The sequence below is a fragment of the Lepidochelys kempii genome, chromosome 1 (assembly GCF_965140285.1).
Source record: "Lepidochelys kempii isolate rLepKem1 chromosome 1, rLepKem1.hap1, whole genome shotgun sequence".
NCBI lineage: Eukaryota > Metazoa > Chordata > Testudines > Cheloniidae > Lepidochelys > Lepidochelys kempii.
In genome coordinates this window covers 327,938,109-327,953,055 of record NC_136380.1, presented here as the reverse complement: position 1 = coordinate 327,953,055, position 14,947 = coordinate 327,938,109, and the positions used below count along the sequence as shown (strand labels likewise).

Sequence of the window (14,947 nt, the reverse complement as noted above, 5' to 3'; positions counted from 1 at the left end):
ACTGTATCATTCTGTGAGCTTGCTTCAGCTCCCTCTCTGTGTACAGAGCCCTGATCAGCAGAATTTTTAAGGAAGAGATAGGAAACAATTTTCTTCTTCCTCCTTCTTCTTCATATGGTTGATGTAAATGTACAGCAACAACTATAATTTTACATTTAGATGGTTAAGCCAGATATTTGCATCTGGAGTAGCTGAGTGTATTTGCTGTGATGCCTCCTTCGTATTTGTAAATCAGGCATTGAGTTGTGAAATGTTCCATGGTCTGTTCTGGGTGACCACACTCGCATAGTGGAGAGTCTTTAATTTTCCATTTGTGCAGCAAGGATCCGTATCTGCCATGGTTTATGCGGATACAATTTAGGGTTGCCCATGAGCATCATGGGAGATCAAAGTCATGGATCTTCTGCATCTGATCTTCCACAAGGTGTTTATTTGTTACTTCTTGTGAATTCCGTTCAGCTTTCCAGTATTGAAATTGCATTGTTAAAGGTTAAATGCTTGGGTCAAAAAGGGCTTACGTGACTTCAAGTGGTGGTGAGGGACATTGTTATAGTCTTGGTAGATGGGAAGATGTTCATTTTCCATGACCCTCTGGAATTCCTGAAGTGTGGAGGCAATGGATAGGGGAGCAATATGCAACAGCACTGGCAGTCAAGGTGTTGGGGTCAACTTGAGGGCTCCACCTTCCAGTGTTTGGTTGGACAACAACAAGTCGAGCATGGCTACTTCTGTTCCATTCACAGTAGTCAGCTACGAGGTACACAAGGGCCACTGCTGATGTTTGTAACATTGCTGCTGATGCTCCCCAGTTTGTGCTTGCCAGTTTCTGGACCAGGTTGACCCTTGTCTTCATCTTGGCAGCTACCTTCTTCAGAGGGTTGTGGAAGGTTAGCATGAGATCCAGCTTCACTCCAAGATAGGTCGGAGTGGGGTCACGTCGCACAGTGTTGCCACAGAAGGTCACTTTCAGGGTGTGCATAGCATTCCTATTATCAAGATGGAATGCAGTGACTATTTTGTGAGGATTTGACTTGAGCCTCCATTTCTGGAAATATTTCTCCACAGTGTTTAGGTCCCTGTTCAAGCTGTACTTGATGTTGCTGAAGGTGCCTGCTTGCGTTGCCAGGGCAAGGTCATCCGCATATGCAAATTTGCATGACTTTGTTGAAAAGCATTGGCATGAGTACTGAGCCTTTGGCAGTCCATGGTTAAGGAACTGGGGCGAACTGAGTTCATTGGCCAAGTGGACAAATAGCTGCCTATTGCTCAGCATCATCCCTAGCAGGCATAGTCTTTTGTGGCAGGGAATGATCCTTGCGAGCTTCAGCATCAGACCTTTAATCCAGACTGGATTATAGGCTGATGAAAGGTCTACAAAGGCTGCACTGGTTTTAAATTTCTTCTGGAATCCAGCCTCAATATGTGTTACAAGGGCCAAAACTCGGTCGCAACAACTGCATTTAGGCTGGGATCCCACTTGTTCTTCAGGGATCACTGACTCAATAAGAGGACTGATTCTCCAGAGAATGATACATTCCAAGAGTTTTTAGGTAGTGCACAGGAGTGATATCAGATAATAACTCCCTGGGTCATCAGTCGGTTTGCCCAGTTTGAGTATGGCAATGACTATCGCCTCCCGCCAGGCTTTTGGGATGCATCCAGGTTCTGGGTTTTGGTGTACAGTTTCACCAGCTATTGGAGTCCTCTGGGACCAAATTGATGAAAAAATTCGGGGAGGGGGTTGGAATACCATCTCCATCAGCCACCTTCCCTTTCTTCATTGCAGCTAAACCCTCTTTCAGTTCATAGAATCACAGAATATCAGGGTTGGAAGGAACCTCAGGAGGTCATCTAGTCCAACCCCCTGCTCAAAGCAGGACCAATCCCCAACTAAATCATCCCAGTCAGCGCTTTGTCAAGCCTGACCTTAAAAACCTCTAAGGAAGGAGACTCCACCACCACCCTAGGTAATGCAATCCAGTGCTTCCTAGTGAAAAAGTTTTTCCTAATATCCAACCTAAACCTCCCCACTGCAACTTGAAACCATTACTCCTTGGTCTGTCATCTGCTACCACTGAGAACAGTCTAGATCCATCCTCTTTGGAACCCCCTTTCAGGTAGTTGAAAGCAGCTATCAAATCCCCCCTCATTCTTCTCTTCTGCAGACTAAACAATCCCAGTTCCCTCAGCCTCTCTTCATAAGTCATGTGTTCCAGTCCCCTAATCATTTTTGTTGCCCTCCACTGAACTCTTTCCAATTTTTTCACATCCTTCTTGTAGTGTGGGGCCCAAAACTGGACACAGTACTCCAGATGAGGCCTCACCAATGTCGAATAAAGGGGAACGATCACGTCCCTCGATTTGCTGGCAATGCCCCTACTTATACAGCCCAAAATGCCATCTGTACTTCTTCTTAAAGCCAATATTAATAATACCAAGGTTCTGCTGAAAAAGACCGTGGGAGCATTTGTCAGATCAGAAAGTAATGATCGGAATTGGGGTTGGAGTGGACGGGGACAATGACTCCACCATACTTATGCAAAGTGGGGAAATGGCCTGTGGAATGGTTAAACCGGAATGTGAAGATAAGCTTCCTTTAGGAACTTGTTCAGATGTTTCAAATGGAGCCCTGCTATATTTGTGTCTCATTCTCTGAGCCTTTGATAGGGAATGGGTTATATCACTCTGACATGAAGTAGATGATGTAGGTTTCATGCATGTACTGGCAGTTCCATGGGCTACTTGAGACTGGAAATAGGACAAAACTGTCCCTGGGATTCTTGCACAGCAGTGTAGAGTACCGCCTCTGGCCAATGTCCAGTCATGTCATTTTGACCTAGGTAGCCATTTTCTTCCAAACTAAAACGCTGGCACCAACTGGGGGCTAACCCTAGGTATGGTTGGTTCGGGGTCATATAAATTGCTCTGAGGCAATTGAGGCCAACTTACTGATCTTACCTGAGCACCCTGGATTTGTTCCACTTCCAATTCTCTCTTGTACTTCAGGGACTGCTTCATCTTCCCATCTGATTTGTCTTCCTTTCTATAGTGTCTGGCAGGAGCCAGTATTGCAAATCTACTTTTCCAATGATTCCGTGAATAGCTTCAGCTTTCCATAAAGTTTCCCACTATAGTACTAAGAAAGCTGAGAACTGATTTGCCAGTGTGTCTAATCTCAGTGATGAATGCCACATATACCTTCATGAAACAGATTTGTGTGTCACTATCTTTTTCAGAGAGAAACTTTTGGATATGGGATTGAGAGGGCTCAGGGTTACAAAGCATGCAGCCACATTGGCATTGCTTGTGAAAGCATGTAGAGGGAGTCAAATTATACTTTCATTATTTCATAAAAATACAGAAATGTAGGGCTGGAAGGGACCTTGAGAAGACATCAAGTCCAGCCCCCAGCACTGTGGCAACACCAAGAACATTTAGACCATCCCTGACATGTGTTTGTCCAACCTGTTCTTAAACCCTCCAATGATGGGGATTCCACAATCTTCCTTGAAGGCCTATTCCAGAGTTTAACTACACTTATAGTTAGAAAGCTTTTCCTAATATCTAACCTAAATCTCCCTTGCTGCAGATATAGCCCATTACTTTTTGTCCTATCTTCAGTGGACATGGAAAACAATTCATCACCATCCTCTTTATAAGAGACCTTAATGGATTTGGAGACTGTTTTCAGGTTCTCCCTCAGTCTTTATTTCTCAGAACTAAACATGCCCAGTTTAATTAACCTTTTCTCATAGGTCAGGTTTTCTAAACCATGTATCATTTTTGTTGCTCTCCTCTGGACTCTCTCCTATTTGTCCACATCTTTCCTACAGTGTGGTGTCCAGAATTGGTCACAGTGCTCCAGCTGAGGCCTCACTAGTGCCGAGTACAGTGGGACAATTACCTCCCATGTTTTAAATATGGCAATCCTGTTAATGCACCCCAGAATGATATTAGTCTTTTTTTGCAACTGCATCACATTGTTGACTCATATTCAGTTTGGGATCCATTATAACGCCACAATCCTTTTCAGCAGCACTACCACCTACCTAGTTATTTCCCATTTTGTAGTTGTGCATTTGATTTTTCCTACCTCAGTGAAGTACCTTGCATTTATTTTTATTGAATTTCATCTTGTTGAATTCAGACCAATTCTCCAATTTGTCAAGGTCATTTTGAATTCTAATCCTGTCCTCCAAAGTGCTTGCAACTCCTTGCAACTTGGTGTTATCTGCAAATTTTATAAGCATAATCTCCACTCCATTATCCAAGTCATTAATTAAAATATTGAATCATACCAGACCCAGGACTGACCCCAGTGGAACCCCACTGAATTTGCATCAGAAGCAGGAAGACTGCCAAATGATCAGTGAGGCCACTGGATGATCAAGGTGCTAAAGGGGCACTCAAGGAAGACAACGCTGTTGAAAAGAAGCTAAATTAAATCTTTGCTTGCATCTTCAATGGTGAGGATGTGAGGGAGCTTCCCATATCTAAGCTATTCTTTTTAGATGACAAATTTGAGGAACTGTCCCAGATTGAGGTGTCAATAGAGGAGATTTTTGGAATAAATTGATAAATTAAACACTAATAAGTCCCCCGGAACAGATGGTATTCACTCAAGAGTTCCAAAGGAACTCAAATATGAAATTGCAGAACCACAGACTATGGTATGTAATCTGCCACTTAAATCAGCCTCTGTACCAGATGATTAGCAGATAACTACTGTGACACCTATTTTTGAAAAAGGCTCCAGAGGCAATCCTGGCAACTACAGGCTGGTAAGCCTAACTTCAGTAGCAGGCAAATTGATTTAAACTACAGTAAAGAACAGAATTTTCAGACACTGATGAACACAATGTTGGGAAGAGTCAACATGGTTTTGTAAAGGGAAATCATGCCTCACCAATCTACTAGAATTCTTTAATGGGATCAACAAACATGTGGACATGGGTGATCCAATGGATATAGTGTATTTGGACTTTCAGAAAGCCTTTAAGGTCCTCACCAAAGGTTCTTAAGCAAAATAGTCAGTCATGGGACAAGAGAGAAGGTCCTCTTATTGTTCAGTAACTTTTTAACGGATAGGAAATAACGACTGGGAATAAATAGCCGGGAATTGGAAATGGCCGGTAATTGGACAGACACATTGAGCTGAACTGTTAGTCAGAAATTTGAAATCAAAGTTTGGAATTTCCCTCAGAAAAGCTCTGCTGCACGGAGGTCTGCTGGGAATGCAGATACACAGGAAGGAACTCTGGAGGGAGGAGGGAAGCCTTCTCCTACTGCCAGGTCTGGTTCTGACCCCAAGCTGCAAAGAGCTGACATACCTACCCATTGTAATAGATATGTAGAGAACAGGGTAATTCCTAGAACATTCAAATTGAGTTAAGGATACACTACATAGAGTCACTAAAAGAAAATTGGCGATAAATACCTTGACAGACATTATTTTAGGAAATAAAAAATGATGGTAAGTGCTACTGAATTAATACAGTAGAGATAGAAAGAAGTAGTGCAAATATATTTTTCATATAGGAACTAAACAACTGTTAAGAAAAAACATTATAAGGTAAAGCTACTATTTCAAAGGAGGAATGGCTCAGACGGATTTATTAGCCTCCTTTTGTTCAGAAATATCATGGGCCAGATCTTCAGTTCCCATTATTGCTATGCCAGTTTATATCAGCTGAGGACCTGCTCCATCATATGTTCCTGTTTTAAAAGACTGGGAGAAGATAATGATTAAGGAAATATAAAATATATATAAATATAAAAAATATTAAAATATAAATCATTTTATATCTCCATATCCAGTTTATTCAAGAGAATATATTCTGACTACAATGGAATCTCAGTAGGATGCATTCTGTGAACATTGGTAGATCAGATGTATTTGGCCAACGCTGAGCTCAGAAGGATTCCTTTTATATGTCCTGTGGAAGTGTCCCACTACTGTGGAGATTTTTTAAAATAGGGGAGAGAGAAGAGATCTGACCACTAACATTTTCCTTATTCTTATTACTTTTCTCTTCTCTGCCACCACCCTCCAGCCTTTGCATCCCTGTGCCTAACTGGACTCCTGAGACCAACAGATTCTACATGCCTCTTTAACTTAGAAGAAACTGATACTTCTAAAAGGTGGAACTCTTCAGTCTTTCTCAGACCAAACACTGGTATAAATGAATGAATGAATGAATGAATGAAATGGAAGCTTTAAAGAGAACAGTCTGGCAAAATTTGAAATGGAAGCAAATTTGGAAATTTGTCCTCACTTTCACCAAAACAAACCCACGGATATTGCACCCCACACTTTATTCCTGGATATTCCAATGAGCCCTTTAGATTATTTGAATAATTGAATATGCTTATCGAAAACAATGGTTGTAACTGATGCTGTGTCACACTGTTACACCCTTGTACCTCATATAGCTCCTTTTCCCCCAATCATTTTCTTTCTGTTACCCTCTCGCTATGGAGTCCATCATATTATTTTTGTTTTTTTATAACCATCTCAAAAATAAACAAATAAATAAGAATTTACTATAAGAATAGGCACTATACAAAATGGGTAACAAAATGATCCATTCCCCTTAAGAATAAAACAAAGAGTGCTGAAATAAAGAGATACTAAACCACATTATTTATTTTTACAAGTCATGTGGTTGACCAATGAAGGGGAAAAGGGTTAGATTTTCAGGAACATTTTATAAGAACTTACCTACTACTGGACATAGTTTTTCAGTACCTAACAAAGGAATAGTTCCTGACAATATAGAGTACATCTAAGAATAGCAACAGTCATTGATGTAAACTGATAACATTAGAAGAGACTTTTAGAAGTTTGACCAGCTCTGGAAAAAAATAACTATAGAAAGTGGAATAGAAACATAAGTCTCATTAAAGAAAACTATTTTAGGAGTAGAATTAGAGCTTTCACATGTCAGTTTGACATCAGTCATGCGAAAACAGTTGGATGCTGCTTTTAAGAGATCTAAAGATTAAGCAAACGTTGGGAAAAATAGGCACTTTTGAGTTAAGGGCAGCAAAAAAATGTTGTTGAAAAGTGAAAAAATAAGATTGTATTAAACTATCTTGTTAGCATTATTTATAAAATTACGCTACAAATGTTCATTTCTAGATTTTGTATCTTTAAAAACATTTAATATAATTGTGCAATGAAAATAACTATCTAAGGTACAGATTGTATATATGTATTTCCACCCATCTGCCTATCTCCATTATACAATTGCACAAAAATTGGTATGATGATGAATGGAAATTGATTATATGATAGACTGGTAATAAAGTAATACAGGAATTGCCATAGAGATCTAAATTTAAGTTAAATGTTCTGAATAAGATGCTGAAGAAATATTATCCCATTTTGCAGATGACATTGGAAAGCCCAGGAGGAATATAAATTATATAAAGAAAGATCAGTATCATTTACCAACATGCCAGTAGAAAATCAGTTGGGCCTGATTCAGCAAAGCACTTAAGCACATGTTTAAGTGCCAGTGTTTCACCAGGAAGTAAGCATGTGCTTAAAGTTAAGCAAGTACATAAAAGGTTTACTGAGTAGGGATGGACTTAAGTACATGCTTAATTGCTTTGCCAATTCAAGGCCTTAATTAAGCATAAAATAAGCTAAAGAAAGAAAAAATATCTGCCAAAGCAAATAAAATTAATCACATATAAGAACAGGAGATATTCTAAAGTTCTCTTTATTCAATAAGGAATTACTTTAAAAAATATTTATTGATTCCAGAGACAGGGCCATATTCAGAGGTGGTTTTTAGGGATTTTTAATCATGTATTTTGAGGCATTTTTGTATAATTCTCATCATCAGAGTATCTGAGCAGATCACAAACATTAAAGAATTTAGCTTCAAAACATCCCTGTGAGACAGAAAGGTATTATTACCTCCCATTTTACAGATGAGATACAGAGGCACAGAGTGATCAAGCAATTTCCACAAGGTCACACAGGAAGCCTGTGGCTGCAGTCGTAATTGCCTGATTCCCAGTTCATTTTCTTGATCACAAGACTGTTTTTTCTCTCTCAATGCATAAGGTGGTGTGAGATGGGCAAATGGGTAAAAGCAGGTATATGAATCTACAAGGCTCTAAGTTGGTATTACTTACACACTGACAAGCCAGAGCAAGCTGTAAGAGTATGAACTATAAGTAAAAGTATGGGGTCACTTTAATAAATATACACTTTCTTACACCCTTTCTTACTTGCTTCTCCTGCTACATTCCTCTCTTCCAGTCACTTGGCATGTGGGTTTCACCAGATTACACTCCTCTCTGAATTTGGCCTACCATATTTATGATATTTTAGTAAACTATTTTTAATCACCTGTCCTTAATAATTGCCACATATTTAAAACTCACTTTGTATTCTACATCAGTAGTGCATCTGAAAATCCACTATTTTTGTTTCCTTACGAGAGAAGTTTTAAAGGATATTTTTTACATTACAAATGGTGACACACAGTGTATTTGCATTTTACAGTAACGTTAAACATATTGTTTAAAAACAGAATTGTCCCATGTGATTTCTTCAGATTGTATTAATTTATTTTCTTAATGTACTGTGTTTGTTAAAAGAATAATTAAAATAATTGTCTGTGTACGTGTTGTGTATAACACAAACATGTTTCAGATGTGATACAGGGACCGCATACAGCAGAGCAATTAGTACCTTTCCCTTTCTTTTCCTAACAGTGTGCACTGAATTAGTGTACCAAAAATGAAAAAAACAAGCTGTACAAGTTGGAAATATTGTATAAGATTATTTTACAAAAACGTATAATTTTCTCGGAACTATTGCTATATAAACTAATGATTTATTCAAGATCATTTGTATGTACTTTGTTCTGTACTCATTAGAATAGGATTAGCTCTTAGAATACTGATTCATGTATTGTTCCCTACTATGATAGTATGAAAAGATACTTTAAAATTCTTTGTGAATTTAAAATTACTGCACCAAATTTCAACTTCAAGGACTGAATTAAAAGAAGCAGCAGTTGCTTGCACTCGGTCTGAATCTGATCCAATGAGTCAACCTACAATTTAAAGTTCAATCAAAACATTGAGAATAAAGCCAGAGTTAATAAATTATGTGTGATGATACAACTGAAGTGGGCCTAACAAAAGGCATATTCAATGACCTGACTCTCATTGTCTTGCACCTTGTGTACTCATTTACACCAGTGCAAAGCGATTGTAAAACATTATCACTCTGATTTAGGGTTGTCAATTTTGGTTGGATGTATTCATGGAGATTTTATTACATGACATAATCTTTAATGAAAGATTAATTTTTAATTCCTGGAGACTCCAGGACAAGCCTGGAGGGTTGGCAACCCTATTTAGCTGCATTTTATATCCCTTCTGCACACATATAAGGGCCCGATCTGAGTCTTCCCACTGACTTCAATGGCCTTTAGATCAGGCTGCAAGGGCCAGATTTTCAAAAGAGCTCATCACCCAGTAACTCTCACTGTGACTCTCACCTATGTCCAAATTTTCAAAGGGCTAAGCACATAATTTACTGAGCTATGTTGAAAATCTAGCCACGTATATATATATTGGTGTCTGGTGAAAACTGGGCCCTGGTTGTAGATGCTGAGCACTTTTGAAAGTCTGGACACAAATGCCTACACAACGTGCAAGGCAGTTGAGAATCAGAACCAAAAGCATTATTTTTGGTCTGGATCTAATGCTTACACATCCCCTGAGCCCCTGCAATCACTCATCAGGATAAATACAGGCCATTGTCCAAAATTCACAGGAGCTTGGCAACATCTGAAAGTGGGTACGCAAAAATGACATGTAAGGGTGTGTTCAGAAACCAGTTATAGCAGTTGATAAAGATCACATTGTTTCTAACTCAAAACACCAAAGGCAAAGCCATACCTGCCTAATTTAAGGACCCTCCTCTGATTTGGATTTTTTTGTTCCTGGGGGATAATTTCTCCCCTCCCTTTGCAATCCAAAACACAAATAACAGCACAAGCCCCAAAGGCAAGAGGAACAACATGCTCCTCTGAGGCTGTGATGCTGCTCTACACTGACATCTATGGAGAGAGCATGAGCAAAGCAGCACAAAATTTGCACCTCCCCTAAATCTCTATCTAGGAGACTAAAACTGTCAGCTCCATAACATGTCCAATCCCTGGTCACCTAATGCCTTGGAATCCACACAACAGGCAGTCATACTCAAGAGTGCTTTCACCACGTTTAGGATAAAACACATTTTTCAAAGGTTACACGCTTGGGTCTAAACATTGACTTCAGGCTGAGACCTGGAAAATAAGGTGTTAGCCATGGAATAAGAAGTTTTAGTTATGTATTTTTTGGGGGAAGAAAAACAAACAGTATTTAAGAGTTTCTGAAACAAATGTGTTCTTTTAAACTTCTTTTCTCCTAGTTTTATCATTAACTTTTAAAACCTAAAATTGGATTTTTAATATATGATGTAGATTGGAGATGATGGAGAAAATATAAATATGGCTAAGTATGCATCTTTTACACATGCAGTTTACTACATGTGGGCCTCAAACTATTTTTTAAAGAAAGCTCTATAAGATTTTTAGCAATTGGATCAAAAGCACATTGTCTATCTTAAAAAGTAAAGACTGGAACTCCCTTGGAGGTTTAGTAATTAATAAAGTAAAAACATTATAACATCTTTTAATCCAGTTTTTTAAAAAACCAAGAACATTGACACAAAAATGCTTACATAAAACTAAATTTTTGAGATAGAATAATAATCAGATAATTCAAAGTTAAGAGTTTAATTCCATCTTTAACCAAGTGCTGTTATATCTTTCTCTTAACAAGGTGGTTTAAGTTTTTACTTTTAATTTCCTCACTTTTTAAAATGTATTCTAAAATTAGCTTTTGTTCTGAAGTTGTGAAATACTACCTAAGGATACAAAGAGAGAGAAGGAGATGTAGTGAATGCCTCCCAAATAACGTACAGTGACTATGGATTTTAAAGGTTCTACACATACAGGCCTCTTGTATAAAGAAATTATTATAATACCATTAAATTATACCATTACTAGTTTACATAGTCACTTTATGGGAAAAACCAAAAGCACGTACACTATTTCACAGGAGCTAAAACATATGTATATGTGGTGGGGAAGTCAGCAAGGTGATAAACACTATTAAATCAGGGAAGTAAAGATTTTGCACGAATGGATAATTTACTTACATCTGTTAACTCTCTTCAGTTTGGGCAGTTAGAAAAATGAAGTTATTCATCATGACAGTGCATGATTTCCCAATAAAACTTGATTGCTCCGTCTTCAAGACAAGCTGTAAACATTTGACCTAACACTCTCACTTTTGGCTCTTATAGATAAATCCCCTTCCTGGGGTCATATTGAGTGACAAAGCTCAATCACCCATCATGTCAAGCCTGTGTCACAATCGTATTGGCTGATTAATCAATGAAAGATACTGGTGACCTCCAAATGGCACCTATCAGCTCTTTCAGTGCACGTATATCAAGGAAAGGGACTACAGTTTACTCAAGAGCAGAGACCATTCTAGCCCATTGCGGGCCCTAAACAGGAATATTTTGGGGAGCCCCTCCACACCTCACCCCCACACACAACATGTATTAAAAAAGTGAATAGAGGAGAGGGGCCCCTTTTGCTGCTCAGGGCCCTAATCAATTGCTTAGCATGCTTATGCCTAGTGTTGGCTCTGTTCGGGAGAGGTCTGACACAAAGATCACTTGAGTCAATGGAAAGACTTCCACTGATTTCAGTGAGCTCTGGATCAGGACTTAAATGAATGAGCAGAACCAGAATTTCCATTAAAAAGCAGCTGTGTTTCCTCAGAGATGGGGACCAGAATGCCCAGGCAGTTTTACAACACAGATGTAATCCAGAGAAGTTGTATTCAAATACAGATAAACTAAAATTCACTTCTTTAGGCTACTATATTTTTGACAATGGAACAAAGTAGAAGGGACCCCTCAAGGATTAATTTGTCTTCATAATTTACATCAGAAATGACATACAAACTCTATAAGTAATCACTTATTTTCCTTTCATGTCACAGTTAGTACAAATAGCAAAGACTGAAAACACCTGCAGGCCCTACTAAATTATCAGGATAGGTCTAGAATATTTTGATGTTCTTGAAGTCCTCATTAAATCCATGAAATAGCTTAGTGTTAAGTACTTAAATCTCTATGGCAGGGAACTAGCCAGCAGGGTCTCTCTTTATACATATGTTCTGTAAAACACACAACCTCTGCCCACATTTTTGGTTTTATTAAATTAATAGGTTGATAGTTTGAAATATAGGTACCAGCTAATTTTTGTTGTTGTTGTTGCGATATTTCATCTTGGTCTAACAGGGAATGTAGAGTTCTGATGTTAACATCTAAAAAAATAGTGACATTTGAAAATAAATCCCTACAAAAAAACAGTGCAATTTTCCAATAGGTATATGGAGTTGTTTAACACCACCGAACATCAGGAGAATTATGATGGGGGGGCTAATATTGCATGAAAATGTGAGACCACTGTGGGTCATTCAACAATGTGAACTTTTCCAGCAAGCCATGTAATTCCCTGCGGCTGGACCTGCAAGCAACACTATATATATATAAAAGAGGGCAAGGTTACAAATCCAAGGACCAAGTATGTAAAGTGTCCCGGTGATGTTCTGAAGAGATTCCTCGCCACACAAAAGCTCTGGCAGGTAAATAGCCTATCCCAATATTATCAGCTGATAGATAACAGAACTAGAGAGAGGAGTGGGGGGTATATATTTGATCTGCCTGGGGAAAGCAATGAGCATTTAGAGGTGGAAGCAGATGATCGGGGGGGTGGGGGGTGAGAAAGGAGATTCCTTGGGCGTCCCCAGCCCAGATCAATCATTCCTTATGCACATTTCAACCAACTTTCACCCGCACACCCCGCCCAGGGAACTCCGCGGACGAGGCGAGTCGCCCAGCGGGCTCCCTCGCTGGCGGCAAGTCCCCGACTTTCCCCCTCGCCCCGCCGCCCCCAGGGGCCAGGAGCCCCCCCTCCCCGCCCCCCAGCGGAGAAGGCGAGTGGGGGAGCGGGGACAGGCGCGGGCACCTACCGTGATACTCCTGGCCAGGTACGTAGAAGGTGGGGTTCCCCGCGAGCTGGAGCGACACGAGCACCTCTCCCTGCTCCCCGTCCCCGGCCAGCTCCCCGTGGTGGGTGCAGAGGAAGAAGAAGGGCGAGAAGCGGGGGTAGTAGCCCGCCGCCCCCTGGCGCCCGGGGAGCATCAGCCCCAGCACCGCCACCAGCACAGGCCACCCGCGAGGGAAGCCCGGCGGCGCCGGCTGCCTCCGCTCCATGCTGCTGCCGCGGCTGCCCGCCCCGCACGCTCCTGCAGGGCAGCGCCGGCGAAGGCGGGGAGCAGCCGACCCCAAACCCAGCCGGCAAAAAAACAAAACAAAACGAAAAAAAAAAAAAAAAAAAGAAAAGTTTGCGCGGCGGCCGCCCGGGAAGTTTGGCAGCTGGGGAGGAGCCGCCGGCCGGCTGTGGGCTGCTGCGCGGACTCCCCCGGGGCCGGGGGTCGGGGAGCAGCCGCCCCGCTCTGCCCGCCGCCTCAGTCCCCGCACCTTCGCCGCGCCGCTCCCCGCCCGCTCTCGGGCTCGGGCAACCTGGTGGGAGCCGGGCGAGCGCCTGCCTCGGCCGCCCCTCAGGGTGTCAGTGACAGGCGAGGGGGGGAGACGAGGCAGAAAACGCAGGGGCTGGAAATAATTTATTTCCCCGGGTGGCTGGGCAGAAGGGAGGGGGGAAATCCCTCCCCCTTTTTGTTGTTGTTGCGAATGAAGAGGAGACGGGCAGGGGCTGGTTGGGAGAGTTAGGCAGAGCCCGTTTGCTCTGTCTTTGTCTGTATTGGCTGCTCCCTCCTCCTGGTCCCCTGGGCTTGTGACATTTGCTAAAATTATTTAAAAAAAAAGTGGGGTTGGCACCTTGGTACTATCACCCAGAAAGGAGAGTTCGTGATCTAGGGGAAAGAGCCGTTTCTTGTGAGCAGAAGCGTTTATGGGGATGGTACATTTGGGTTGTAATGTATATTTCAGCCCTGACCTATGTAATGGAAAGGAAAGAGGGAGCCATGGCCAAAGGAGTAAGTGCAACAGGGACTGCAGGGGGAAATGAGCGGCTGGACATGAAGCGCTGGCTACAGGAATACTGCATAAAAACATACATTTTTAACAGAGGATGGGTTGGCAGAAGGACCAGAGCATCAGGAGATGGGAGTAGACCTGCCAGGCTTTAATGCATCTTCCCACCCCACAGTTGGATCCCAACCAGTGCCCAGATACAGCCACTGTGAGCATTAGTGACATGATGTAATTGGAAAGGAGAGCGTACCTGCCAGCAGTTTTGAAGTGCAAAAATTGGACAGTCCAGGGGGTCCCTGCTGGATTAATTTCATTGCCAGAGGGAAAGGTTCCCCCTTCAAGGAAGAAAAAGTAGAATGGAACATATCTTGCATCTGTCCTACATCTTTTCGTCTCCTCATACAGCCTGCTTCCCTGGCCCACCTCCATGCATCTGATGTAGATTCTACATACTAGACCCAAGGGAGGTCATCACCATCTGCTGTACCTGGCTGCAGTGCCAGCTCTACAGCAAACGGAAGCAAACCTGCTACTAGCAAAATTTCGTTACAATTTTTCATTTTATTCAGTCCTGTTCAGTAGCAGAGGGAATTTTTACTATTGTTTTTGATAAGCCTGGATCAGACCATGAAAACACTCACTCCCATAGAGACTCCTCATAAAGAGAGGGTGGCCTGTGATGAAAGGGAGAAGACAATCTGCAACCCCATTGCAGCTGACCTAATATTCTGGGCCACTGCCTTGGACGCTGAACCTCTTGATGTTCTCAGATGAGACTCAAGCTGGCTCTGTGTC

General features: G+C 41.4%; 1 protein-coding gene across 2 annotated transcripts in view; it reads right to left on the bottom strand.

The window, feature by feature from the left end:
* RELN (reelin) overlaps positions 1–13,712 on the bottom strand; it is a 456,663-nt gene extending 442,951 nt beyond the window's left edge. Inside the window, exon 1 of one of the 2 annotated variants that reach the window (XM_073328520.2) lies at positions 13,129–13,712. In XM_073328520.2, the coding sequence (XP_073184621.1) occupies positions 13,129–13,372 (244 nt within the window). In that variant the 5' untranslated portion in view covers positions 13,373–13,712. The remainder of the gene's footprint in view (positions 1–13,128) is intronic. The other variant, XM_073328521.2, reaches the window with a different exon arrangement.
* Positions 13,713–14,947: the final 1,235 nt, after the last annotated feature.